Genomic DNA, 24,835 nt, shown 5'->3' with positions numbered 1-24,835 from the left:
TCTTCTTTTTGTACATGACTTGCCTGTTGACATATTCTGTCCCAGCAACTCTTCTGCTGCATGTTCTATTTAGTAAGGATTGCAGGAATAAATACATGCTGCGTGTTACAACACGACCACATGGTACTACGCAATTGTGGGTACATTTTTCTTCCCCTTTGTCACCAGGAACACTTCCTTTTCCTCACGTTTACGGATTGTGTTGTTTTACCTGTGTTGTGTGAATTGCTAGTACTGGATGGTGACATTTAAAGTCTTTGCTTTTGTCTTGCCAGAAAGGTGATTTATGAAAATGTTTAGAAATAAGCTACTTGTTTCTAGAGAAGTCCATTTTGAGGGTTTTTACAAGCTGATAAGTGCCCCTCTTAAGGCCACTGTCAGGGCTGGCCTCTGCAGGCATGGCAGTAAGCCCAGCTGGAACATCTCTGCCAAGCATCCTGGCTGCCTGGAGCAGCTCTGCGACTTGACAGGCACACCATGCATGCCTGGAGAGGTCTGGGGTGGCCGTGGGGAGAAGAGAAGGGCCGCAGCTTGCCACTGCTGAGAAGGCTCTTTCCAAGCAGTGTGGACACCACCAAGGAAATTGATGGCAAAGTTCCCAGTACCTTCTGCTGTTCCAGGGCTGCACCTGTAGATTGTTTGTGCAAAACTAGTCCAGTCAGCAGGGGCTACTAGGGGAATTTTTTTTAGTAGGCTGCAGGGAATCCTTTGGAGTGTAATTTTTAGGCAGTTTTCTTTGTCTGAAACCAATCACGTCCTGACCGTGCTCCAAGCACCTTCGGATGGGCAAAGCCTCCACAATGAGGTTTGGATAGGTTCTGTAAATAACTAGTCCAACAGAGCTGTGAGGTCCTGCTCTCCTCTGCAGGCCACCATTCTTACCCTTCCATGCGTGCCTTCGGGCTGTACATGTGGTGACCACGAACATCTGTGTTTCAGAAACCACCGATCCGGATGAACAGCTGGAAATTCTCCATGAGGCGCTGAAACTGCTGCCGCCTGCACACTGTGAAACATTAAGGTATCTCATGGCACATTTGAAGAGGTAGGTGGACTGTCTGGAAAGAACTAAGCCAAACTCGCTTCTAGGAAAGTCCATGTTAGGACCTTCAGAAGAGTCTGGGCAAGGCCCAGCAAATTCTGCAGAGCAAATTTAGAGCTGCTCCTGGAGGCTGGCTGTGGTGGGGAATGGTAGGCTGCACAGTGGTAAATACCCAAACACTGTTTTTTACCCAACTTTAAGCATTCGCAAAGTATCTGAAGGACGTAAGTCAAAAAAGCCCACAGTTTTGAAGCACAAATGTCACCTGCCTAACAAATTTGCACTACGCTTAAAGTTACAGTGAATATGTACGGTAAAAAAAATAAAAATAGCCTTTAGTATTGCTGGGAGTAATAAGTTATTCCCCGGGCAAGGAAATAATACAGTTTAATGCCTATGGATCGGTGTTTTTTTCTGCTCTCTCATCTACCCTGATCATCCCTGACACCCTAAAAAAGATGGTGGATATTGGATACTGGATATGAAATGCATCATCTTTGTAAAGTTCACACAGTCGTTTGTATCAAATTACCACAAATTTGAGATTCTAAGCTTAAGCCTGACAACAGAAATGTCAGTTCTTTAAACATTCATTATGAATTAGCTATGAAATTAATGGTGCAGTGGGGTTTGCCAGCATGGATCCCCCCATGCCAGCTGCTACTCTCAAAACTAGGAACATCAGTTCTGTGTGAGGTTTCTCCACCGCAGACGTGATTGAAACTGGTCAGTAGGTTTAAAAATTGCTAGACAGATTGACAGATGAATAACCAGTGCAACAGCACAGGTCCTATTTATTTCAGGAAAGTAGGGGGAAAAAATCAATATAACGTGTTAGGGTATCAATTTCAGCTTCTCAAATAACTCAAACTTACTAGCAATACATAAGAATTACTCCCTTTCTTTAGAAAAAGACTTGATTTTAAGCTCTTTTTTTTTTTTTCCTTTTATAGTTCTTCTACAAGTAGGAATATGTTGACTCTGCTGAGTACCTGAGGCAAAATTCAGCTACAGGGTTTCTGCCTGATCTGTCCATTTATTTCAGTGACATTTCAAATGTATCTCTTGGAACAGACAGAGGGATGAAAGACTTAGGGAGAAAAAAAAAAAAAAAAAACCTTACTGCTTGTCAAGTGTGAAGTTAATTTTTCCTTACCCTGTTCAAGAGTTACAATTGCTGCTCCAGTTAGCAAGTTGCTTTGGCACATCATATTTGTGGTATAAGTGTACAATAAGGTAGAAGGGTGACAAAATTCACTCATTTTTAAACTTCCTCTTAGTATGTTTGTTGAAACGGGCTGTGGGGCTGGAAAAGCTGTTCTCTTGCTGCTGAATTCAGGTAATCAGACAGCTCCTTTTCCTGAGATAACTACTAGTTGAAGACACAGAAGTTTAGAAACATCAGTCCCATTTGTTTTAAAATAAAAATTCAAGCAGAAGACAAAAAAGGGAGAAAAAGCTTATCTTTATAGATAGATAGATAGATAGCTTTGTTATATATAAGTATTTGTTCATGCAACAAGAGATGCCAGAGCAGCAAAAAGAGAAATGATATAAACAAGCTTCCAACTACTGCCCCTGGATACGTAGTTATTTCTGGGAATCCATAGGGAGATTCATTTTGTATAAAACAATACTGTATATTTTAAACTTTGCATAATACAAATTTGTTTCCTCAAGTGAGGCAATTCACCAGGATGGATCAAGGCAGTAGCGACCCTGCTGGCAGTGGCTGAGCAGACATGTTTCTGCAGTAGCCCCAGCAGAGAATGCCTCTCCTGTGGGTATGGTTCTTGGCCAGGAGTTAGCTTCTGGAGGCAGCCTCCACATGTGCCTAGGAGCAGGGCCTCAGCCCACAGCTTTGATGAGGTCAGGTTCCTGTGGAGCAGCAAAACGTGGCCTCCCTCCATCCCTCCTCTTCTGCAGATGGAGACCGGGCAGCAGGAACCCACCATGGGCTGGGGCTCAGCTGCGTGGCAGATGTTAGGGTCCACAGAAGAAGAGGTGGGGTGGGAGTGGGCCTGTCAGGGCACAGACTTCATAGCATGCTGCAGATGCTGTGAAAATGAGCTTCTAGTGAGATCCTCATGGTTTCAAAGCCACCCCAAAGTGATGATTTTATTTTATTAGTATGAGCCACAGGAAGTAATTTGTACCGGAGGGGAATGAGGTGCATTCAGGCCAATGTAGTGTGTAACATATAAAGGCAGTGACTTCACACGAGCCTCGCCTGCACTGCAGTTGCACGCATGAGGGAGCAGCAGTGTGACCACGTGGCATGGAGTCACATCATGCATCTCTGCTGAGCTCAGCTGCTCACGTAGCAGCTCCGAGAGGCTCTCCAGGAGCACAGCCTGCTTCCCAGGAGAGCGGACTCCAACTGCTGCAGGTCTAAAGAGATGTCCCAGTTGGACTGAAAGCACTCGTCAGCCCCCTCCCTCGGTACGCTGTAACCCTCTGGAGGTAAGCGTGGTCTGTGTGCCTGGTAGGAGGACAGAGACGACTGACTCAACATACATCTGCAGGTCTGGGAGAAAGGCAGAAAGATATTTCCAGCTTCTCCTCCCCATTTTTTTTTCAAGCCTGTGAAGGTACTATTTGGCATGGAAGGCATCTTTCAGTCAGTGAAAAGCATTTTTCTGTCCTCTCTTACAGAGTAACGCTTCATGAAAAGGAAAATCTCATGAGTGCAGAGAACCTGGGCATAGTTTTCGGACCAACTCTTATGAGAGCGCCAGAACTGGATGCGATGGCTGCATTGAATGACATCCGTTATCAGAGACTTGTGGTGGAGATGCTTATAAAAAATGAAGACATTTTATTTTGAATATTTTGGGGGTTTTGTAATAAAAGGAAGCAACAGTGTTCTATGGATGAAGGAATATTTTAAAGTAATTTAATGGCTCTTGTCGCTGAATTCCATATTTGCTAGAGCTTTCGATGTATTCAGGATAAAAATGAAGGAACTCTTTGTCATTTCTGTAGTGCCATTCAGCTGATGTTGAAAAAGGTTAACACATACTTTCCAGTACTAGTAATCCTGGGTGTTTATCATGTGAAAATAAAAAACAAGCCTACAGCTATTGCATGATTTGCTCCCTGTTCTCCCTGCTCTGGTGAGGATCATTCCATGAAGAAAACAACTGATCTGGTGCAGCATCTTTGTTCTGGATAGTTTGTGGTTGTAATTCAGCATGTTTCTCTGTAAACCTGTTGTGAATTTGCTTTTATGTTCTATGTAATTGGTTTCTGATACTAAAAAGAAGGCCGACTTATGTGAAATTGAGCCTCTGGCAGTTTATTGACACTTCATATCATTCTCTGCCACTTTTTTGGCTGATTTGTTCTTGGGTTTCTTTCAGTTTTTTCATCATATAGTAATTTGTTTTTAACAGAAACAAAACATGTACTTTAAATGTTACTTTAAGTAATTCTCCATGATGTTTATGGTGGTTGCAGTGAAATCTGCAATGCTGAGCAGTGTTCCTTTATTATGATTGCTATTTCAATTGTAATTTTGTATTTTTATCTGGCATGCATATATTAATTTATTAAATTTTGCTTTTAGACCTCTAACACCAAGCTATTTATTTTTAGTTTCAAAAATGCTGTTTGTTTCATTGTTTACTTTGATAACTTTCACACTGAACAGCCTCTGAATTAAAAGAAACAAGTTAGGTCTTTACAATTTCTGACAAGACCACTCTGCTCTAAGTACTTCAGGGCCTGGTGCTTTGTTAAGGTTCCCAGGAATTTCTCTTTATATTTCGTTTGAAATTTTCTTTCTTCTTTGTCCAGGGTGCTTCTACAGAATGCTTCAGAACTCTTAAGTAAACAAACAAAAAAAAAGGTACCATCAAGCCATCTACTCCTTCATAAATGATGTACACTGCTGTAATTAACTGTATACAAACTGGCATTGCAGTTTGCCGTTACGCAGGTGCAGATGCCCTGAGTAGATGGATACACCACCGAATTCCGTATGCAGTGCCTCACAGAGTACTTGCTTCTCACTGACGCTGGGGTGAGGATGAAACAGCAGCTTCCAGGAAAGTGGAAGTCAAAAGTGGAAGCCAAAGTCCCAGCTGGAAGGGTTGGCAGTAACTGAAGAGAAAAAGGAGAAAGGAGTGAGTGAGTTTTGGGCACGTAAGCAGGGATCTCTGGGGAAGAAAGACACAATGAGATAGTAGGGTTAGGGAGATGCTTTGGTTGAGCACCTTCCCTAACACCTGCTCAGGAGGAGAGCCAGGTGAGGCTGCTTCACCCATTCCCTCCCCTCAGGCACCAGGATGAGGAGAAATCACTTTGCAATTGCAACCAGCTTGTCTCCCTTCCTGTGAGCAATAAATAGCCTCTCTGCAGTGCACCCTGCCTTTACACACCTAGCCAGGAAGGGGGGAAGCAGCCCTCCTGGAAGTGGGCAGTGAAGGCTTCCAGAAGGAAGAGGGTGAAGCTGGGTTTGCCCGTGGGTAAGTGCGTGGTGAGCATTGCTCTGGGTTGGGTGGCTGCTGTGGGGCTGATAGAAGGGACAGAGCAGGGACAGGCTTTCAGAGGATGGAAAGTATCATCCCCCCACTTTTTTTTTTTTTATCTTTGGTAGTACTGAAAGTGACTTATTGTTGTAACTCATGTATAAATTATTACCTCATCTGTCCCACAGCATATGGCATGTTATTACCTTATCTACCCCAATGAACTGGCACAGCTGGATACCAACCAGGTTTGACCACAGCCTTGCTCCCCCCGTTGCCGTGTGCTCCCCAGGCACATCTGTCTGGCACCCTCCAGCAGCCCCATCTCTTCCTTGCTGCCTTGTTTCCAAGCCACCCCCACTTTCTCTCCTGCTGTCCCCATAATGTGGGATGTGTTTTCTCACCCTTGTATTGCCTGATGGCCCTGAGTGTCCCCCATCCGCTGCTGCTTCAGCTAAAACTAAATTAATTGCTTTTATCTAATTGTCATTTCATATTAAGTGTATAGTTAGAGCCCCCATTTCAATCTTGTTATTATTTTAGTTTCTATCCTAAGGAAATCTTGCTTTTCCTGAGGGGTAACCATTCAAGCAGGTAGTGCACAAATAAATGTTGTCTTTGCAGTAGGATTAGTGCTTCTTTTCGCCAACCAGGAAGGTATTTTGCATGTGCATATTGGTGATTAAGTTAAATTTATTCAACTTTTTAAGAAAATACAGAAAGCTAATACTTGTGGTATTCACACTCTTTAAACAAAGATAAAATAACCTAGGTCCACAAGAAACAAAGGTCATCACTGACTCAATTTGTTCCTTAAATGAATCGACTTCCATGATGAATAAGCGTTACCTGTAGTTCGTGAGTTGACTTCAGGGTTTCCAGTGCTGCAGTACCTGTACCTGACAGCACGGTGTGTGCCTACAACACAGGACGCACTCTGTGGGGGTGCTGGAGCCACCACGCTGGCACCAAAAAGGGCAGGGGGGAAGCAGGGGGGAACCTGAGGAAAAACTCCTTCATTGGACTTCTCATGAAGAAATGAGGATCATTGGAAGCAAGTACAAGAGGATGGTGGTGGTCAAGGGATTTGAGTGGGGTCTGAGGGATCTTTCACCAAGGACAAAGAAGATAAAATTAATTATTAAAAATGATTGAAGCAGGTAATTACTTTGTCTTATAAAAAATAAACATTGGAACTATTGGGAGAAAATATTTAGGGCTATGCATGGGGAATAACTGGGAGCTTTGGGGTGAGAAAGAAAACCTTTCGGTGATGCTCCTAGCAGAGGAGAAAACTTGGAGATCCCCACACATCTGGTGTGCTGGCCTAGATGAATGCACGCTGCTGGCACTGGCCGTGCCCTGCACCAGGCGGATGGGGAAGCAAGCTGCCTCTGGCACCTGGATGGGAGCTTCTGCTTGTCCCAGGTTAGCTGGCAGGGTGGAAGACCTATCGTAAACCATTTTGTGCTATACCAAGCTTTTCCTGCCCCAACGACTGAGTAGGAAGTAAAGGCTCCTGGGACTAGAAGGCAGCTATGAGGTGCTCACTCTGTTCTCAGCCTTGTTTTTGCCTGCTGATGAAAGTTCTGTAATGTTTGTATTACAGCTATAATTATATTGCAACAAGGGGAGGAAAAAAAAAAAAGGTGAACCTAGCAATCATGGTTTTCTTTTTTAGTCATGCAAAATTACTGCTTAGCAACTGCACACCAGACCTAGAAAGCTTATGTAATGCAAGAGAACGGGTTAGGAAGTGTGTTGTGGATTAAAATGATTGCTGAGCAAGCTGCGTAAGGAAGGAGCTCGCTGTGCACACTAACAGCAGCACAAGTGAACAGCCGAGGGGATGTGCCAGAGAGCACGCTGTGGAGAGCTGGGCTGGGGCTCGCTGCTGTGCCTGGGTCAGCACACAGGGCTGGCTCTGCTGCTGTGCTCCCCAGTCAGCATCGAGCCCGGGTGCTGGGCTCCCCACTGCCGCCAGCCAGGCCACAGTCTGCTTCTGACTGCCTCTACAGAGCCCCTGCACGGGCTGAGGGCTTCCCCATGCACGGGCTGCTTCTTGGTGCCACCTTCTGTACGTCAGCTCGGACAGCACGAGTCATGAGCTGCTCTAATTTCTATTCCTGGCTTCATGGCCGGAGTGCAATTTGTTCTTGTTTGATCTCTCCGAATAGCGATGTCAATGAGCTGCTCGAGGAATTCAAGACCTCCTAGTTGGGCATCCTCTCCTACCCCTCACGTAAGTGTTTTGTCTCAAGGACGTGCGTAGCTCCTCACGTTAGTCGGGTCTTTATCACTACCCTGCCTCAGTGGATTGCAGCAAATGATTCTTAGGCCTCTGGGATGCTTTGATTAATGTATTTCCTGAGGCAATTAGGCATTGTTTCAAAAAATACGTTTGGCAGCTAACCAGGATTCATTTAAAAGAGCTATGTTGCCTACAATTTGTTGTTCTTGCTATGAATTTCAGAATTTGAAATTTGAGCTTCCTCTCATTCCATGCTGCATCAGTAATGCAAATAGGACAGTCCAAATTATTAAAATTAACTTTTTTTTTTTGATTGATATTCATATGGTGTATTGTAGCTTTCACTGGAAGGATCACTCACTAAACCCAGAACTCAGCATGGCCCATGCCGTGGCTGGCTTGACCCATGTTGGGGTGCTGAACTGCTTGGCCTAGCTGAACTGCTACTGCTTGCTGGGCTCTAGTCAGAGAAGCCACCTTCGTTTCTTTGTCTGCTTCTATTTGCATGAAGAGATACAATAAGAACCAGGAGTGCAGATGCTGTCTTCTCTTGGACTCTCTGCACAGCACCAGTGGCCCGAGTAACAATCAGTGACTGTTTTCCTTTCCCCCCCTCATTACGCTGGCACGTGAGTGTGCTGGAAGCAGCCAGAGGAATGAGGCTCTCGGTGCTGTTATGGCCTACCGGAGAGACAGCTGCCAGTGCCGTGTCCATCCCGGTGTCTGTCACCGAGCGTCACCGACCTGCACGTGGAGAGGGCGCAGGAGGAGGAGGAAGGAGAGAGATCACCAAGCCTTTGGCAGAAAGTGCCTTGGATGCAGCCATTGTCTGCTAGGGAGACAAACTTCCCAGTTAGGCTAATCTGAAAAACAGACCTTATTCAGACTGGTAAACCTCTTTGTTTCAATGCCAGTTTCTCGTGTGCTGCTTTAGCTCCTGCGTTATGTTACACTTCCATTGCTCCCCGTGCTGTACTGGGTGTACACTAAGATAATTCCCCAACTGTCTTGAATGTAGGGTTTCAAACTTCTGTCAAATCCCAAATACTAGCAAGCAGGGAAATCAGGAATTTGGCTTTAAGTGCATTCCCAATCACAGTCAGTGTGGACTTCACGGAGTGGAAATGACCTCCTGGCCCCTGCCCGTGGGGCGGCCGGGCCTTGCAGCCATTGCTTGCTGCAGCCTGTATTCCAGCACAGTGTAGTTATTTTTTTTAACACTTTGGCTATCTGTTTGAAAGCATTTCTTCAGTAGAGGGTATTTTTCCCCCTCTTCAGTTATAAGCACAGCATGTAAGCTCGCTGTTGGCCAATGCAGAGGACAAACATGGCAAAGAGCTTTCAGCCTCCAAGGGGGCAAAATAAACCCGGAGCGTGGCAGGTGAGAGCTGCACAACAGGAACCACAGAAGCCAGTATTTTCCATTCATTACCAACAAAAAGCTGTGCGAGTACTGGCAGAGATCCCAAGGTAAGCAATAAAAGTGCGTATTTTGGCACCGAGTCAGTGGCTGTCGAAGCACACCCCGCAAAGGCAGGCCTGCCATGGGAAGGAGCAGGGCTAGGCCCCTGGGAGCCGCAGGGCAGCGGGGCTGGGGAGCTGAGCCTCCTGCCCCAAACACTGCCACAAGGAGGGTGCTGCCTTCACCCGTAGCCATAGGTGAGATGGATGCTTTGCAGATATCCCTGCTACGTGCTTTCTGGGACCAGTGAGGGCTTGGGGAGGGGGAGCCCTGTGTGAGGAGGGAGAGTGCTCTGCCAGGTAGTTTCAGAACTAAAAGTAAAATAGGCTTGCTCAGTGTTTACTCAGCTAACACTGGCCATGAAAGACTTGCTAGCACAAAACAAGGTGCCCTGGGGCTCCCTCAGGCTCGTGGAGGTGTTTTGCAAGGTCATAAATTTTATCCTGCTGCACTTTCCCCAGGAGGGATGGGGATGGCTCTGGCTGTGGTGTGCGAGCACCCTGCGGCGTGGAGCCCTCCAGGGCACCTCCGTGTTCCCAGATGGAGCTGGCCACGTGGGGCATGTGCTGTGGGGTGCTCCGGTAGCCAGCTGCTTCTGTGCTTGGTAGGGATGGCACCGGTAGGGATGGTTGTGGCCAGTGCTGTCCTTGTGGGCCCGCGCTCGGCAGAGCTCGTGTCAGTGATGAGCTGGGATGATGTGACTTTTCTGGTGGACTGGGTGCGAGAAGGAGCTAAGCAGTAAAACGTGCTTCCCACCCTGCCAGTTCTCCTTTCCACTGGCTGCTCGGGGGAGCTCCCCCAAAATGTCTTTAGGAAAACTCTGAACAGGCCGAAATGTGTCAGATCTCACAGGAGCTGAGCAAGCAGCTCACTTTTGTGTAGTGCTGGAAGTGAACGGTCTGCACTGCAGTTACTCCAACAGAGAATCAATCCTTGTTTTAAAACAGATGTGTATTTAAACATGTAAATGTGAGCATCCAGGGATCTCCTTCAGGCCAAACGCTGCCTTTCTTGTGAAAGCTTCTGTATGTGGTGGCGTGCAGGTAAGATGACAGATGTGTTTCCAGAAGTCAGGCAGTGCCAAGCTCTGCTTTTGACACTTGTAGTAACTCAGCTTTGTACTTATAAAAGCAAGTTTCCATCAGATATGTACCCAAAACATAATATAATGATACAAGGACGTATCCTGAGGCAGATGAATCTCGGAGAGCCCTTGGGTGCCCAGCACTTGATTAACCCTTGCCTAGGTGACTGCCTGGTCAGCACGTGGCAGGGCTGGCAGTGCCCACTGGGCCCCCAGGTCACCCCTGAACGCTCTCTGGCCAATTTTACGTTTGTCTGTCACTTCTGTGCCTTGCAGGGTTTTCTTTGTCTGCAGAGAGAGAAATTCTGCTTGGTGGTTATGGGTGAAGCTCAGAGCAAACCCCGGGGATGGCTTTGGGGGTACTGAGCTTGGCTTGGCACCAGTTTGTCACAGTGATATGTCTAAATCGAGTGAAGCCTGGGTGTGTTTTCTGCTTCATTGGCCTGGCCTGTACAGCTGTGTGATGTTTGTCTGGGCACTGGAGGAACAGAGCTTCTGGGCAGATGGGTGAGGGGCTTCCTGCATCAGTCATAGAGTAACACTTCAGATCCAGTTGCTGGTTTACTCTGTATTTCTCTCTAGAACATGCCTCTTGTGTGGGACCTTTCTGCAGTACCAGGCAGTAGTGGTGGTTTGTGTCAGGCCAGGTGCATTTTCCAGTGGTGTAGGAGGCTTCCAGAGGGAGATTTGTCCTGCTGGGAAGAGGCAGGGACTTTAATAACTCTCATACAGGTGTCGCCCAACCCCGTCCAAGCATAACTGAGATTTCCCTGAGCACACCAGCAGTGTCTGAGGAGCCCTGCAGTGCAGGAAGGTCTTTGTGTGGGGACGTGTCAGCCCTTTGCTGTCTTCACAGCACTCTTACCTCATCAGAAAGAAGCAAGCTTCTGGAAAATGTGCACTGTCTGTGCTACAACATGTCAGCTCTGTAACCACAGAGGTTACGACCACGCTTTTGACATGACTTCTTGTTATTTTAATTCTTTTGGCTTCTGCAGTAGAAAACAGAAAAGAAACACTGAAAACAATTTGCTATGAACATCACTGGGAATAAAATACATTTGCAGGATGGCTCAGTATGGAAAGCTGCAACTTTATTTTTTTTTTTTAATTGTAGATTAAATCCTACATGCCAATACAAGATGATGTCTACAAACACTTAGCATGTTCTTATGTGCACTGGGCTAAACAGGAGAAGTATGGTCCGTTAGGATCTCTGGATTTGCTAATTCCTTCAATGCACTGAAAATATCTTCTACTGCTGTCATGCTCTGCCAAGAGGTGGCTCCCAACGGCGGCCTCTGAAACGCGGTGCTGTGCCCACTGCCCCTTGTTGCTCACCTGTCGTGACCTGGTGGTGATCGTGACGAGGGGCTGGCAGTGGGAGAAGGCTCCCAATGGGATGCGTGCCCTGCTGCATGTAGCTGGAGGGGGTAACCAGCACGTGGCCAGTCCACACGATGTCCAGCCAGCTGCTTTCTCCTATCCAGTGTGGCCATGAGCTGCTGTCACCAGCAATGCCGCTCTTCTGACGCCAAACTATATTATAATCTGCAACTACTGCATTTTCAAGCTTAATTATATATATATATATATATATAAATACACACTGCTAATATTTTTGGCTGTTATGCCCTTACTCTCCCTGATGTAACATCCACCAAGTGGAATTCAAAACACAAATCTGTAGTGATGAGCAGCTGAGCTCCCCACGCAGCAACACGCGCACCCCCGAGGGATGGCTGAGGTGCAGGTGGCTTTACCCTCTGCAAAGGGGTAAATGAACAAAGGCACCACAAAATGGGGTGGGCAGCGTGGGGAGCAGGGGTGTAAGTGTCCCGTTACTGGCAGCGTTGTTCAAGGTGATCTCTGCTCTCTTTGTTAGCTTCACTCCCGCTTCCCCTGCGCGGCCCCTGCAGACATCAGAGCCCCCTGCACCTGCTCTTTCCCCCACTGTAGTCAGGAATTGCATTTGTGCTTGTAACTCATGACAAATATTTCAGTCAAAATCTTGTGTTCCTCGCTGTCAGAAGCACTTGGCGTTCTGCTCGGTCGTAATGGGGCTGTGTGGTGTCACCCTGCCAAAAAGACTTATCTGCAGTGGTGCTTGTTCATGGCTGGCTTCCTTCAGGCTAGAGTGGGCAGCATCCCTTTGCAGAGCTTGTTCCTGATGTGCAAATTATAGAAGCAATATCCTGAATTTGGATAGCAGGGAGTTGTGTTTTTTTTTTGTCTATGTGTTGTTTTTAACCGATGTGAGTGCAACCTGTTCTGCCCTAGCACTGTGAGAAGCAGGCTTGCCTGGGGAGGGCTTCACAAACCGTGCCAGAAACCTTGGAGTTAAATGTATGTGAAAAGGCTTTTCTACATGGGAATTACATATAAATAATCTGAAGATTTAAAGTATTGCCGGTTCTGCACCCTGCTTGTTGCGGACAGCCAGGCCTTTCCAAGGGACACGAGCCCGTGTCACCCAGCAGCTACCATGTGCTGGCGGCGGTGGTTTTGCTCTCCTGCATCTGCTCAGGAGCCGGCGCTGCGATGCGTTGCGCGCAGGGACTGCGTTACGGAGCCCGTGGGACCCAAGGGCGTTGTTGGCGTCGCAGCAATGCCTGCGGCCGGCCATGCAGCAGCTGCTGGCCCTGGGCAAGGCTGGGGAGCAGCCAGCCGCCCCTTTGAAATGAGATCGCGGGGACAATGGGAGCCGCCGGCTGGAACATGAGCCCTGCCGAGCTATGTGGACGGAGGGATGTTGCTGGAGGATAAAGGCAAACCTGGAGGCTGAGTGCCGGGTTAGCGGGGGAGAGTGGGCGAGGAGGAGTGATTTAAAAAGAAATACAAATGCAAATAAAACAAAACAGAATGAAGGCATCCATCATGAAGCATTGAAGCAGCTGACAGGCAGCACAAAGGACGTCGGTAAAACATACAAAGTGCAGCTGGTGTCACCCAGAGGCGAAGCGAAGGAAGCTCTTTGTGGGGAATGCTTTCCAGAAAAGGATGGCCAGAGGGCTGCGTACAGGTGGCTGTGTTGGCCATCCGGACCAGCAGCCTGTCTCCAAACAGCAGGTGCCTAGGGAGAAGTGCTTTTTTGCATCCAGCAGTGCTCCCCGGGATGCGGTGCCAGCACCCTGTGCCTCGTGACGATGGGGCTTCTGTGACAGGGATCACTTCTGTATTTAGTAGCGTGAAGCTAATTGATCTAGCTGTGGTTTTTGGTCCTCTCCAGACCATTTTACAGACCCTGCCCAAAGCCCTTTCTCCCTTGGGCTTCTCTTCTAGCTGGAGGGCCATACTCTTATCTATTTGTTCCTGGTACAGGAGCTATTTTCTACCTCGGATGTCTTTGCAATTTTCTCCTGTGTCTTTTCCAAATCTCCCCTTGAAATCAGAGGACCAGAACTGCAAGCAGCACTCAGGACACCATGATTACAGCAACATTGTGTTTCCTTGTTGCTTCCTCTCCTTTCGTAGGAGCCAAGAGGCTGTCTTTTCTCATTCTGCTGAGCACCCAGCTGAGCCTTCCACAGAACTGTCAGTCTCATGGTTTTGATCTTGAGTGACATCAGTGATCTCAGAGGAAGTCACTGTTTATTTTGTGTATATATATATTTGTTTATATAATTCTTCAGAGATGATCTTTGTCTTTGCTTGCCCAAATATCCTACCGTAATTACCAAACACCTCACTCTTCACCCCTTTTCCAGGTGATTTATGGTGCTAATAAGCAGGCATCAGCATGCCCTGGAGGAATCTGCTGGATCTGCCCTGCTATGGAAACCAATCCTATGGAGACTGGAGATATGGAAACATATCCCTACCATTTGCCCTTCAACAGTTCAGCAAGCTTATCTATGGGAAGGTTTTCCCTCTTACTCCAGGTTATTTAGGTTAGCTTGTAGCTGTCAGGGTAGGGACGCTACCTGGTACTTTCTGAGCATCCCAGTAGATTCCAGGTGATGGATCTCTCTTGAATGTATTTTTTCATGTCTTCAAAGATCCACCTGTAAAAGCAAAAAAACAGCAGCCCAGTTCCCAGAGTTCAGCCTGTATGCCAGTGAGGGTACATCAGAAATAAATGACTGGCCTGTTTTCCCTGGGAGAAATAAAATCCCAAACCTGGCAAGTCGCTCCAGTCAGAGGGTGATGCACGCACAGCCCGGTCTCCAGTTTGGGAAGGTTCTGCAGCCTCGCTGTGATGCCCTGCTACATTACAGACCATCCTTTCTTATTTATTAAACACAAATCACAGCGCCACTTAGAAAATAGGGCCTTCTGTAAACAGTAGGAGATACTTGACCGGTGAAACACATTGTGCTCCCATTCCCCAGCCGGTGCGGTGGCCCTCAGCTGTCATTCCCAAAAACAGGTGGTGTAAGACAACACCTCGGCCGCTGTATCGCTCCGGCCCCTTGGCAGGAGGCCGTCCAGCCCCCCCCCCGGGAGATGTTAAAGGCGCTGCGTGTGCTCCGGGCTCCGTGGGGCTGCAGCAGGAGGGAGCCCAGGTGATGGAGGTCCGTGGTGTGCTCCTCCTGGTCGTCTCTGCAGGTAAACAAGTGTGGTTCCGCGATTGTCTTGGGCTGGGTCCTTCGGGAGGGTGCGGGAGAGTGGCTTTGTGTGTGCATCGGTATAAATGTGCGTGTTCTGGGAGCAGCCTGTCCAGGAGGTTTTGTGACACGCCATATCACTCAGATTAAAGCTTTAGCATGCTCTGATAACAGCTGAAATATGTATAGTTTCAGCCCTCAGATAGTCTGAAGTGAAAAGTTTGTGTTTAGTTGTTTTCCTCCGTGTGTGTTTGCCATCTTTGTTATGCTCTCATTTACTCTAGTGCTAAATTTATTTCCAAATGTATGAGTGGTTCTAGCAAACGTGTCTTGAAGTGTAAAATTTCACCAGTTTCAGGACTACTGACAAGGATGCAGAATAGTTTTGCAGCTGTGTATATGGTACCAGGATAATTCTCTATAAATTGTCCTTTGAAAGAATAAGGATTTTGTGATCCTAATCCTTTTTTTACCAAAAATAAAAATAAAAGGTAGTATTCCAAATTCCTACCAAGCCCCCCAGAAGCCAACAGTGTGAAGGATTTTAGCTGGGTTAATAAAACATAGCAAAATGCTTAACCTAGCTGTGACACTACACGATCACAGCGTAGGAAGCGAAATCAGCCGTCGGGAAGCGAGCAGTGCCCGGCTGCGCAGGCCCCGCACGGGGTTTTTGCAGTGACACCCGGGTATTTTAATAGTGCCTGGTGACAGGACAAGGCTGAGACAGAATCCTTGGCATCTCAGCTCAGCTGCGTGAGAGGACCTGGTGAAAAGGCAGTTAGGAAATAAGGGGAAATCCTGGCTTAGTCTGGAGTCAGCAGCAAAATTCTGGTTGAATTCAATGGCCCAGGATCCATACTGAGAGGCAAAAAAACAAGGGTGAGATCTTCCAGGCGTGTTTATGGTGAGGCTCAGCTGTTCTCTGCTGCCTCTCGCTGCCATTAAGAGGCGTAGGTGGCTCAGCAGACAAGGGAGCACACAGGACATGGAAATATGAGCACAAGTTGTGAATTGCCTCCTCTGCCCTCCTGGGTGCTGCCGGAGTGGCTCCCGGCATCAGACGGATCTCGTTCTGCATAGGCCTCAGGTGGAAGAGCCTGGACGATGCTTTCACCCAGATGGCTGAGGTCGGCCCCATTTAACATTGCTATTACAGGCAGGAGCAGAGAATCAAAGGTGGACAGGGCAACAACATAAGAAATCCCTGATGATGGGTATTCCCTGTGTTAAGCTGTCTAGAAATACTGAGTGCCACCACAGCCATGGCTGAGAGAGCCTGCAGGGGATTCCTGATGCTCAGTCTGACTTCCACAGTCATGGCCATTTGTTTTTGCCATCTACGTGTTGGTAGCTCATGTTGCCTTCATCCTGACCTGACCTGTCTGACAGACAGGAGCCACAGGGCGGGCTCAGCACTGGCCAGCCCCAAGGGCCAGCTGCTGGTGGCACTTTCCCTGTGCCCGGCCCCTCAGCGCGTCCCCAACCCACTGACCCCTCCCTGCCCTTCGCAGCCGGGCTGGCCCTGTGCTACGAGCACGAGACTCGCCTCGTCGAGGACCTGTTCAGGGACTACAACAAGGTCGTGCGGCCTGTGGAGGACCACCGGGATGCCGTTGTCGTCACGGTCGGGCTGCAGCTCATTCAGCTTATTAACGTGGTACGGTATGGGCGTGCGTCGCTGCTGGTTGACGGGGTATCGCCAAATGCCATCGCTTTCCTTCTCTAATCCTGCTGTCTGCTGCTGGTGTCTCCATTTCTTTCTTTCTATTTTTTAAGGATGAAGTAAATCAGATTGTAACAACCAACGTACGCCTGAAGCAGGTAATTCTATATGTTAACTATCCCATCCTGTCCAAATAAATATGCTAGACGCAGCCAGGAGTGAACTACTTTTAGGGTCAACTTGGGCCAGTGGGTCAGCTGGTAAAGCAGTTCTTCATTCTAGGGCCTCAAGAACAAAAAGCTTTGGACACTAGTGGCCTTAAGAAAACCATTTTGCATCTGAATATTCCTCCTCTGACAGTAATTCAAACAGTAGGCTTTGGGTATATTTATTTTGGATTAAGTGTCTTAAACCAATATTGAAGTTAATGCTTTTTTTTCTTAAAAAAAAAAAATAAAAATAGCTGGGGGGCCAGTAACGTGTTGATGCTTACCTGTGTGACCCAAAGCTAGGGAGGTGGGTGTCTCTAGGAAGTGTCAAGCAGTGCTAAAAGATGTTCTCCCTGGCTGAAATCCTTCCTCTGCAGCAATGGACAGACGTCAACCTGAAGTGGAATCCAGAAGACTACGGCGGTGTGAAACAAATCCGCATCCCGTCAGATGACATCTGGCGCCCGGACCTAGTCCTTTACAACAAGTAAGCAGCGCGGGAAGGAAGGGACATCCCTGCCCAGTGTCACCTTTAGGGAAACTGAGACAGGAGTGTGTTTTTGCACTGCCTGTTCTCTAATGCTGTCCCACAGCAACCCCATCCCACTGCAGGGACCAGAGGCTGAGCACTAACTGCTTTCTGCAGACACATCTAGGCTGCTCCCAGGCCGCTGGGCAGCTGCTAATGTCCTTCCTTTCACAGTGCTGACGGTGATTTTGCCATTGTTAAATACACCAAAGTCCTTCTGGAACACACGGGAAAGATCACCTGGACGCCTCCTGCCATTTTTAAAAGTTACTGTGAAATTATAGTCACGCACTTCCCGTTCGACCAGCAGAACTGCAGCATGAAGCTGGGAACTTGGACGTATGACGGTACGGTGGTGGTTATCAACCCGGTAAGCAACAGTTTGGTAACTGGGAAAAGCAGTAAAGACCTGGGTACTTTTTTAGAGAAATCTCAGATTTAGAATGGAAAATAACTGTGTTTTTCAACAAGCAGCTGCTACCTATATAATACAAAAGGCTCGTTTGTAGTTCAATCACAAAAATTGCCCAGTTTGACTTCTCAAATTCTGAGTATGCTTATTTCCCACATCCTCTCCAAATTTCCTGCCTGCCTATCCTCTTATAGCTCTGTGCCACTCGTCATGGTGCTGCACATTCTGCTTTTGTTTTCCTTATTTTTGGGGGGGATAATTTTTTTCTGCTTGTGGCTTTATTTATGAGGACTCTGTCTCCTCAGGTATGTCTCCAGTCTGTAAATACTTAGTCTTTCCCTTCAGTGGACTGTCCCTGACTCCTTCTTTAAAACATTCAGTTGAACTCTGTGCAAAGGATGATGTTCTAAGGCAAAATCACATAAATAAGAGTGGTTGTTTTGCTTACAGAGATGCATCAAGTGCCTGACTTACTGGAAATTCTGTTCCTGTGTGACTGCCATGTTGGGTTTTGTTCAGAACATCTCATACTCTATTATTTATTTTCTATCAGGAGAGTGATCGTCCTGACCTGAGTAACTTCATGGAGAGCGGCGAGTGGGTGATGAAGGACTACCGGGGCTGGAAGCACTGGGTTTACTACGCTTGCTGCCCCGACACCCCCTACCTGGACATCACGTACCACTTCCTCATGCAGCGCCTGCCACTCTACTTCATCGTCAATGTCATCATTCCCTGCCTGCTTTTCTCATTTTTAACTGGGTTGGTTTTTTATCTGCCCACAGATTCAGGTATGTGAACTTGTTCGTTCTACTGCCATAGAAATTTATCTTCTAACAAGTTTTGGGGAAATTCTGAGGATATGAAGCCACCACCCAACCCAAGGGGTAAAGCTTGCTAAACAGATGTTTCAGTTCAAAATAACAGGTCTAAACATCCTGCAAATAAAAGGTAAGCTCTGAAAGCTGAAACTATTAATATGGACAAATTGGGCTGATTTCCTATGGAAAACAATGATTAACTGTCCAGTTAACTTCTGCAAAACAATGATTTGGCTAGTTGATTTTCATATTCTGTCACTGGCTTTTGGTACGGTTGTACGTTACACAGTACGTGAGCAAGCGGGGGGCCTTAGGCCCCTCCGCACTGTGCTGGAGCTGTGACCTTGTCATCTGTACACACACGTTGGCTTGTTTGACACGGAGTAATTCTGGCCTCTTCTGGCCTGCTTTGTCTCTGCTAAGCAGCTCTGGTGAAGAAAGCTCGTACTCCCTGAAACCATGTCTCGTGCTTTGTTCATTCTGCCTTGCCCAGCTTCTCATACCGCTTAATTTCACTGAGACCATCCTATGAAAGACTTCCAATGCAAGTTCTTTGGGTGGAGAACTTTAGAGAAAGTTGAAGTGGATAGAAAAAAGCTATGTGAATCATGATTTGTGGTTCAGTTCTGTCATCCTAAGTACTGAAATGTCCCCCATAGCAGCTGACCTCTGGTGCCAGATGTGATTTTTTTTTTGTCCACTCACTCGCTCTCTGGCAGGCTCATGCTGTGCTGAGGCAGGTGGACTCCAGGAGGCTCTGGAGCAGGCATTAATCAGGTGCATGTACTTCATCATTCAAATCCCACAGCTCATAAAGTGCTCCTGGCAAGTAAGCTTTCCATACCCACCACCTGTACCTCAGCCTAGTCATGTCTGGTGATTTCCATTGTACTGCTGGACCTGGGGCTGTATGAGGCAGTTGGGTTTGGCCAGCAGCGTTACCACTTCGGGTGCTGGGAGTGCTGATAGCACTCCAGGTGCCTGAAAATGCATGCATGTGAATAGCCATCATCCACATCCGAACTTCTCAAATTGACAGTCTCAGCTCTGAATTATATGAACAGCAGTGGTATTGGTTTTTTATTATAATTTGTTTGGTTTTGTGTTTTGGCATGGCAGGTGAGAAAATGACTCTCAGCATCTCTGTCTTGCTGTCTCTGACTGTGTTCCTCCTGGTCATTGTGGAGCTGATTCCCTCCACCTCCAGCGCAGTGCCTCTGATAGGCAAATACATGCTGTTTACCATGGTGTTTGTCATCGCTTCAATCATCATTACGGTCATCGTCATCAACACCCACCACCGCTCCCCCAGCACTCACACCATGCCGCACTGGGTCAGGAAGGTGAGCTCGATGCTTTTGCATGTTTTGTGGTTTCCACAGAGCGTTGTGTGTGTGTTGTTTCTGGTTGTTTTTTTGGTGGATTTTCTCCTACAAGTCAGCATGAATCGGGGAAGTAGATGCATCATGTTAGATCTCTCCATGCACAAGAGCCAGCGTTTCCTACTTAGATGTGTGTAAAGGCAACGAGACTGCCAAGTTGCTCCTTTATGTAACAATTGCCCACTGGGTAGAGTCCTGAAGGGAATGGACAAGGCAAAGCACGGGCAGCTAGGGTACAGGGAGAAGAAAGCTGGCCAGCTGGGCCCAAGGGATGTTGCTAGTCTAATTATCCACCTCTGCCTGTCCAGGGCCAGGCCCATCAGATCGTGTGAATTGGGAGCACAAAGCTTGCCAGGGACAGCTGTGCTCAGCTTTCTGTTCTGCAAAAGACAGTTTAGCAAGAGCCAAGGTCTCCTCTGTACTTCTGCAATAGTTCTGCGGTCCTCAGGAAGCAAGGAGATGTTTGCACACACTGGCCTAAATGGTGACCGTGAGGTGTAGAAATAATTGGGTGTCCATTGCTACGAGCTCTTTGCCAGGCAGACAGCACCAAAGGGGACCCAGCCAGTTATTCTTATCTTCTATAAGCCCGCCTAGGTTCATATTAAGCCATGACATGAACAGGAGGTTGCTCTGCGGATTTCCTTTTAAGGCTACAGCTTAGATCAGATTTGTTCTGCAGCACAAAAAACGCTGCAGAAGAGAGATTTCAAATGACAAGCACTGCGTGTGCTTAAAACTGATCTGGAAGTTAGGCTCCCTTACACCAAAGGAAATTACACGTGCCTATAAGGCTTATAATAACAAATAATTGGAATAGCAACGTCAGGCATAAGTAGCCAGGAGACCCTCCGCTGGCTCTATGGCCATGCAAAATCACTTCCAGAAAGCATGTGACGGGCCTGTGGATGACACAGATACAGTATGGATGCAGCATGTGGTGTGACATACTCCAAAGTGGAATTTCTAGCGAGCCCAGGACGGGATGTTATCTGGGACCTGAGCAGCTCGCCTTTGTTTATTGCAGAGCTGCATCTGCAAAGCAGCCCCTCTGAACAGAAACGTTCCTCTTCTGCCTCTTTGTTTTCAGATCTTCATTGACACAATCCCAAACATCATGTTTTTCTCTACAATGAAACGACCGTCCAGGGACAAACCAGACAAAAGGATTTTTGCAGAAGATATTGATATTTCTGAAATTTCTGGGAAGCCAGGTCCTATGCCTGTCAACTTCTACTCCCCACTTACCAAAAATCCAGATGTGAAAAATGCTATAGAGGGAATCAAATACATTGCGGAAACGATGAAATCGGACCAAGAATCCAGTAATGTAAGGCATTCTTTGTGCGTGATTCATTTCTTGCTTTCAAACTCCTACATCTCATTTTTTGGCAAAATACCCATGACTCACAAAAAAAAAAAAAAAAAACTCCAAACCCTGTTTTGGCTTTAGCAGGGGACAGTCTTCTGCCCGTGATTCACTCCTTAGGAAGTGACAGATAATAGTCACAGGTGGCAATTGAATCTCAGTTAAAAAAAAATAACAATAAGTAGCAGTGCTATGGTTTTCTTAATGTGGTATGTGAAGCCACAGAGCTGGAGTGTAAGTAGCAAAGCAGATTCCAGAACTGTAAGCAATTCCAAGAACCATTCCTCTGGTCTCCGGCTTGGGCATCTTCCCCCTGTGGCAGGCAATCTTAAAAAGCCAGGAGTAAGCCCAACTGCAGAATTCAGAATGTCGTTTTGAGAAGCCAATGTGACTTCAAAGTGATAATTCCTGTTTTGATAAGGCTTTCTGTTGATCCATGAATGCTACAAGTAGTCCCTGCAAGAGAAACACATCATGAGCTACTCTGATTACTGTCTTTTTCCACATTGCAAGCCAAAGGAAGGATAACTGTGTGTAGAGTCACATATGGCAGCGTTCCCCAGGAAAACCTAGTTCTGCCTCCTCCTAGCGTGTTCAATGCAATTAACCCCCTCTTTCATTTCAATTTTTGCAGCTCACACAGCTTTTGAACAGGTAACTCAGTACCAATCCCTCACCTTTCTAAACGATCAGCTGCTTCCTGCTGAGAAGTGGATGTCTGGCAGTGACAGCTAGCCTGCAGATAGGGAGGGGCTTCTTGGGGACAATAATTTGGCCTCTCCTCCACTCGGGCAGAATTTACACCCCAGTGTTTGTTCCTGTGACCACATTCCAGGAGCGTGTGAGATGGCTCCTGCTGTAGTCTCGTGTTCCCGGTGGCTCCTCAGCAGATGAAGTGCTACCTTCAGCAGGGCTGGCGTGGTTTCAGTGCCTCTGGGCTCTGCTTCCTCCTGAACTTACAAGGAGGGTCTCCAGTTACTGGCAAGTGCTCCCTTCGGAAGTGGAGCCCAGCTGTTTGTGTCATCTAGGCACCACTTCCAGAGGGTTTCAAAAGTCAAATTCCAAAAATAAACCGCAGGCTGTGGCTCCTGAAGGCTTGTCACATCACTGCATTCGCTTATGAACCACCTCAAAGCAGTATTGATAACAGTGTCCTCCTCTCGATGAGTTACAGCAGCCCCTTCTACTTGTGGTGCACCTGAGGCAAAAGGAGAGGGTGCCTTAGGCCACGGCACCTCGGTCGTAGGGCAGAGTTGCAGGGTGCAAGGCCGAGCCCGCGGCCCTGCTGCGCTCCATGCCCTGCCCTCTGCTCTTTGCTGGGTTGTGCAGGGATCTGTGACTGGGAAAAAGACTAAGGGAGCTGCAGAGAAGGCTGTCCCAGACCTTAGAGTGCATTGTAGGCATGGAAAGCAGGGACTGGAGCTAAATTAATGAATAATTGCTTAGGCATCCCATTGGAATGAAAAGGCAATAGGAAAACAAAAGCCGGTTGGGTCAAACTAATTGTTTGGCTTCCTACTTTTAAAGCATTCTTTCAAAAGCAACCATTTGACTAAAAATTTGGCTTTCCAGCATTTCTTAAAATAAAATTGTTCACCAAATTATCAGGTGTTTTAACAATTTAGTCTTGAAACTTGCATTTCTAGGTAGCTTAGGCTTTCTGAACCACTGACTTGCTTTTGCAAAGAAAATGAGTATTTTTTGCATACTAGTGGATCTTACTGAAGAGCCCTTCCATTGTTCAAGACAGTAAATTACAAGAACGTCCACAGCAGACACAGTTCTGCAGAGATTTTACTATCTCATTTCTTTCTTCCTCAGGCTGCAGAAGAGTGGAAGTTTGTTGCGATGGTGATTGATCATCTTCTCCTCGGTATATTTATGCTAGTTTGTATTATTGGAACATTAGCTGTATTTGCTGGTCGCCTGATTGAATTAAATCAGCAGGGATGAACATCAGATGGAAACTATTTGCTGCCCTGGTAAGCATCTGAAAGCATCTTAACCATCAAAACCTGGCCGGCCCATGGAAGTTTCACAGGCAGGACTCAGTTCCCCTGGGAATGAGCAGGGATAATAAAATGTAAGGCTCTGTACTTAGCACTTCTGAGCTGCTGCTTGGTGCCATTTCATTGCCAAAAAGACATACTTGCGCTACTGCTAGACCGAATGGCTGTCAGCCAGGTTTTGGTCCGTTTTACCATTTATTAGAAATGTTAATGTATTAATAAGGCTGTCTGACTTTGTAACCCACAGACACAATTCAAGTGACATCAATAGCAGTAATAAGCTTTAGCTGAGCGGTAAATCTGTATCCAGCTTTAGCTTCCAAGCTGGTTTCAATATCTGCTCTGTGGTTTTTTATTGGCAGTGTCACAAATGACTCTCCTTTCCTTGTAACATGGGCTGTAACCAGCAGAAATGTCTCGAACTCCTTGGTTAAGCACTTGATTTTCACATACAAACCTGAAAAGACTGTTGTGTGTGACTCTACCTGCAAAAACTCTTGGTCTAGCAAAGAGGAGGGAATGAATGTTCCTTGTTGTGGGATGGATCCACAGCCAGTTGGCTCTTGTAGGTATTTATTTGCTATCCAGGCCCACGATAAAGGATTTACAGAGGAGGATTTTTCACTCTCTTTTATCACTGAGCCCTGCTCTGCGGCCACCCAAACAAGCTGCAGACAGAGAGCAAGCACACCTTGGTATCCACTCTCCATTTTGAGTGATGAGTAATTGTGGGGGTAGCTTCAAATTATGAGAGTGCTCAGTATGACATCTTAAACACAACTCTCTGTCGCCTGCTCTGCTGAAATATATCACGAGCATCAAAGTCAGACACAGCATCCCAAAGAATATTCCTATGGAGAGCGTGAATACCGGTTCTACTCCATGTGGCAAGATGATAGGACCTCCACCCTCAAATCGCCTGAATTAACCAAGCTTTCTTCAAATGTTGAGCAGCAGCTCACTCTAGTGACAAAACCGAGTAGTGCTGCTATTGTCCAATCCACTTTGATATTGTAGGGTTGTTTTTTTTCAGTAAATGTTCAACCCAGGCAACAAGCTTACGTTTGTTTCAATAGCACAGTGTGGAAGTTCCAGCAGTGCTGTCTATTCTTCTCAAAAATAAATAAGCAGAGGTGAGGCAAAGAATACAAGTTACTCCTCTTTCCAAGCTGGTTGCCCAAGCCAATAAGACTACTTTGCTAACATCTGTAAATAATTTGCTGTGAGTTTAATAAAACAACTTGCATTATGTTAATGTTCTACAGGAATGTGTCGTGTTTGCAGAGGACAGCCATTTGAAACATGCTATGGGGAAAATTAGGCTCTTGTGTAATAGTTCAGTTACTGCAGCGGGGCTGTTTGGGAGATGTTTTGGTGAGGTGCAATACTTGCCTAAAGCAAAGGGTTTGTGCAGGTCAGTCGATCACTTGTCAATCACTTGTAACTCTCTGCTCAGCTCTTATGGTTTTGATGTTGGTTATCTTAGCCTCCCTGGCAAAGATTTAATTTAATTTGTGATAGTTTGATCTGCCTTACAGGCACAGCAGATCTTCCGCCTTCATATCACTCTGAGCCTTGAT

At 46.8% G+C, this 24,835-nt stretch overlaps 2 protein-coding genes and 1 long non-coding RNA gene across 9 annotated transcripts in view; 2 read left to right on the top strand and 1 right to left on the bottom strand.

Moving 5' to 3' along the window:
* The window catches only part of CHN1 (chimerin 1), a 91,067-nt gene extending 86,449 nt beyond the window's left edge, over positions 1-4,618 (top strand). For all 4 annotated transcript variants that reach the window (XM_035331095.1, XM_035331096.1, XM_035331098.1 and 1 more), the window contains 2 exons: positions 940-1,045; positions 3,698-4,618. In XM_035331095.1, the coding sequence (XP_035186986.1) occupies positions 940-1,045; positions 3,698-3,869 (278 nt within the window). In that variant the 3' untranslated portion in view covers positions 3,870-4,618. The remainder of the gene's footprint in view (positions 1-939; positions 1,046-3,697) is intronic.
* A 1,540-nt stretch (positions 4,619-6,158) lies between these two features.
* On the bottom strand, positions 6,159-6,507 carry LOC118169647. The gene is made up of 2 exons (XR_004752214.1): positions 6,476-6,507; positions 6,159-6,432 (listed from the first exon to the last, which is right to left on the bottom strand). It is a non-coding gene; the product is annotated as an uncharacterized LOC118169647 (long non-coding RNA).
* Positions 6,508-14,306: 7,799 nt separating this feature from the next.
* On the top strand, positions 14,307-24,517 carry CHRNA1 (cholinergic receptor nicotinic alpha 1 subunit). 4 transcript variants are annotated; one of them, XM_035331100.1, is made up of 11 exons: positions 14,312-14,859; positions 16,373-16,518; positions 16,638-16,682; positions 17,111-17,220; positions 17,437-17,632; positions 18,228-18,465; positions 19,215-19,272; positions 19,703-19,838; positions 20,968-21,207; positions 23,068-23,228; positions 23,618-24,517. In XM_035331100.1, exons 1-10 carry the CDS (start codon positions 14,820-14,822, stop codon positions 23,197-23,199), a joined length of 1,341 nt encoding a protein of 446 aa, XP_035186991.1. In that variant the 5' UTR covers positions 14,312-14,819; the 3' UTR covers positions 23,200-23,228; positions 23,618-24,517. The 4 variants fall into 4 exon arrangements, with proteins under 4 accessions (XP_035186992.1, XP_035186991.1, XP_035186990.1 ...); XM_035331101.1 differs by lacking the exon at positions 19,215-19,272 and having other exon boundaries at positions 14,307-14,859; positions 18,228-18,267; positions 19,615-19,838; XM_035331099.1 differs by lacking the exon at positions 19,215-19,272 and having other exon boundaries at positions 14,316-14,859; positions 19,615-19,838.
* The last annotated feature ends 318 nt before the right edge of the window (positions 24,518-24,835 follow it).

The sequence above is a fragment of the Oxyura jamaicensis genome, chromosome 7 (assembly GCF_011077185.1).
Source record: "Oxyura jamaicensis isolate SHBP4307 breed ruddy duck chromosome 7, BPBGC_Ojam_1.0, whole genome shotgun sequence".
NCBI classification, from domain to species: domain Eukaryota; kingdom Metazoa; phylum Chordata; class Aves; order Anseriformes; family Anatidae; genus Oxyura; species Oxyura jamaicensis.
Note: the sequence above shows the minus strand (reverse complement) of the source record. Positions and strands in the feature narration are given on the sequence as shown.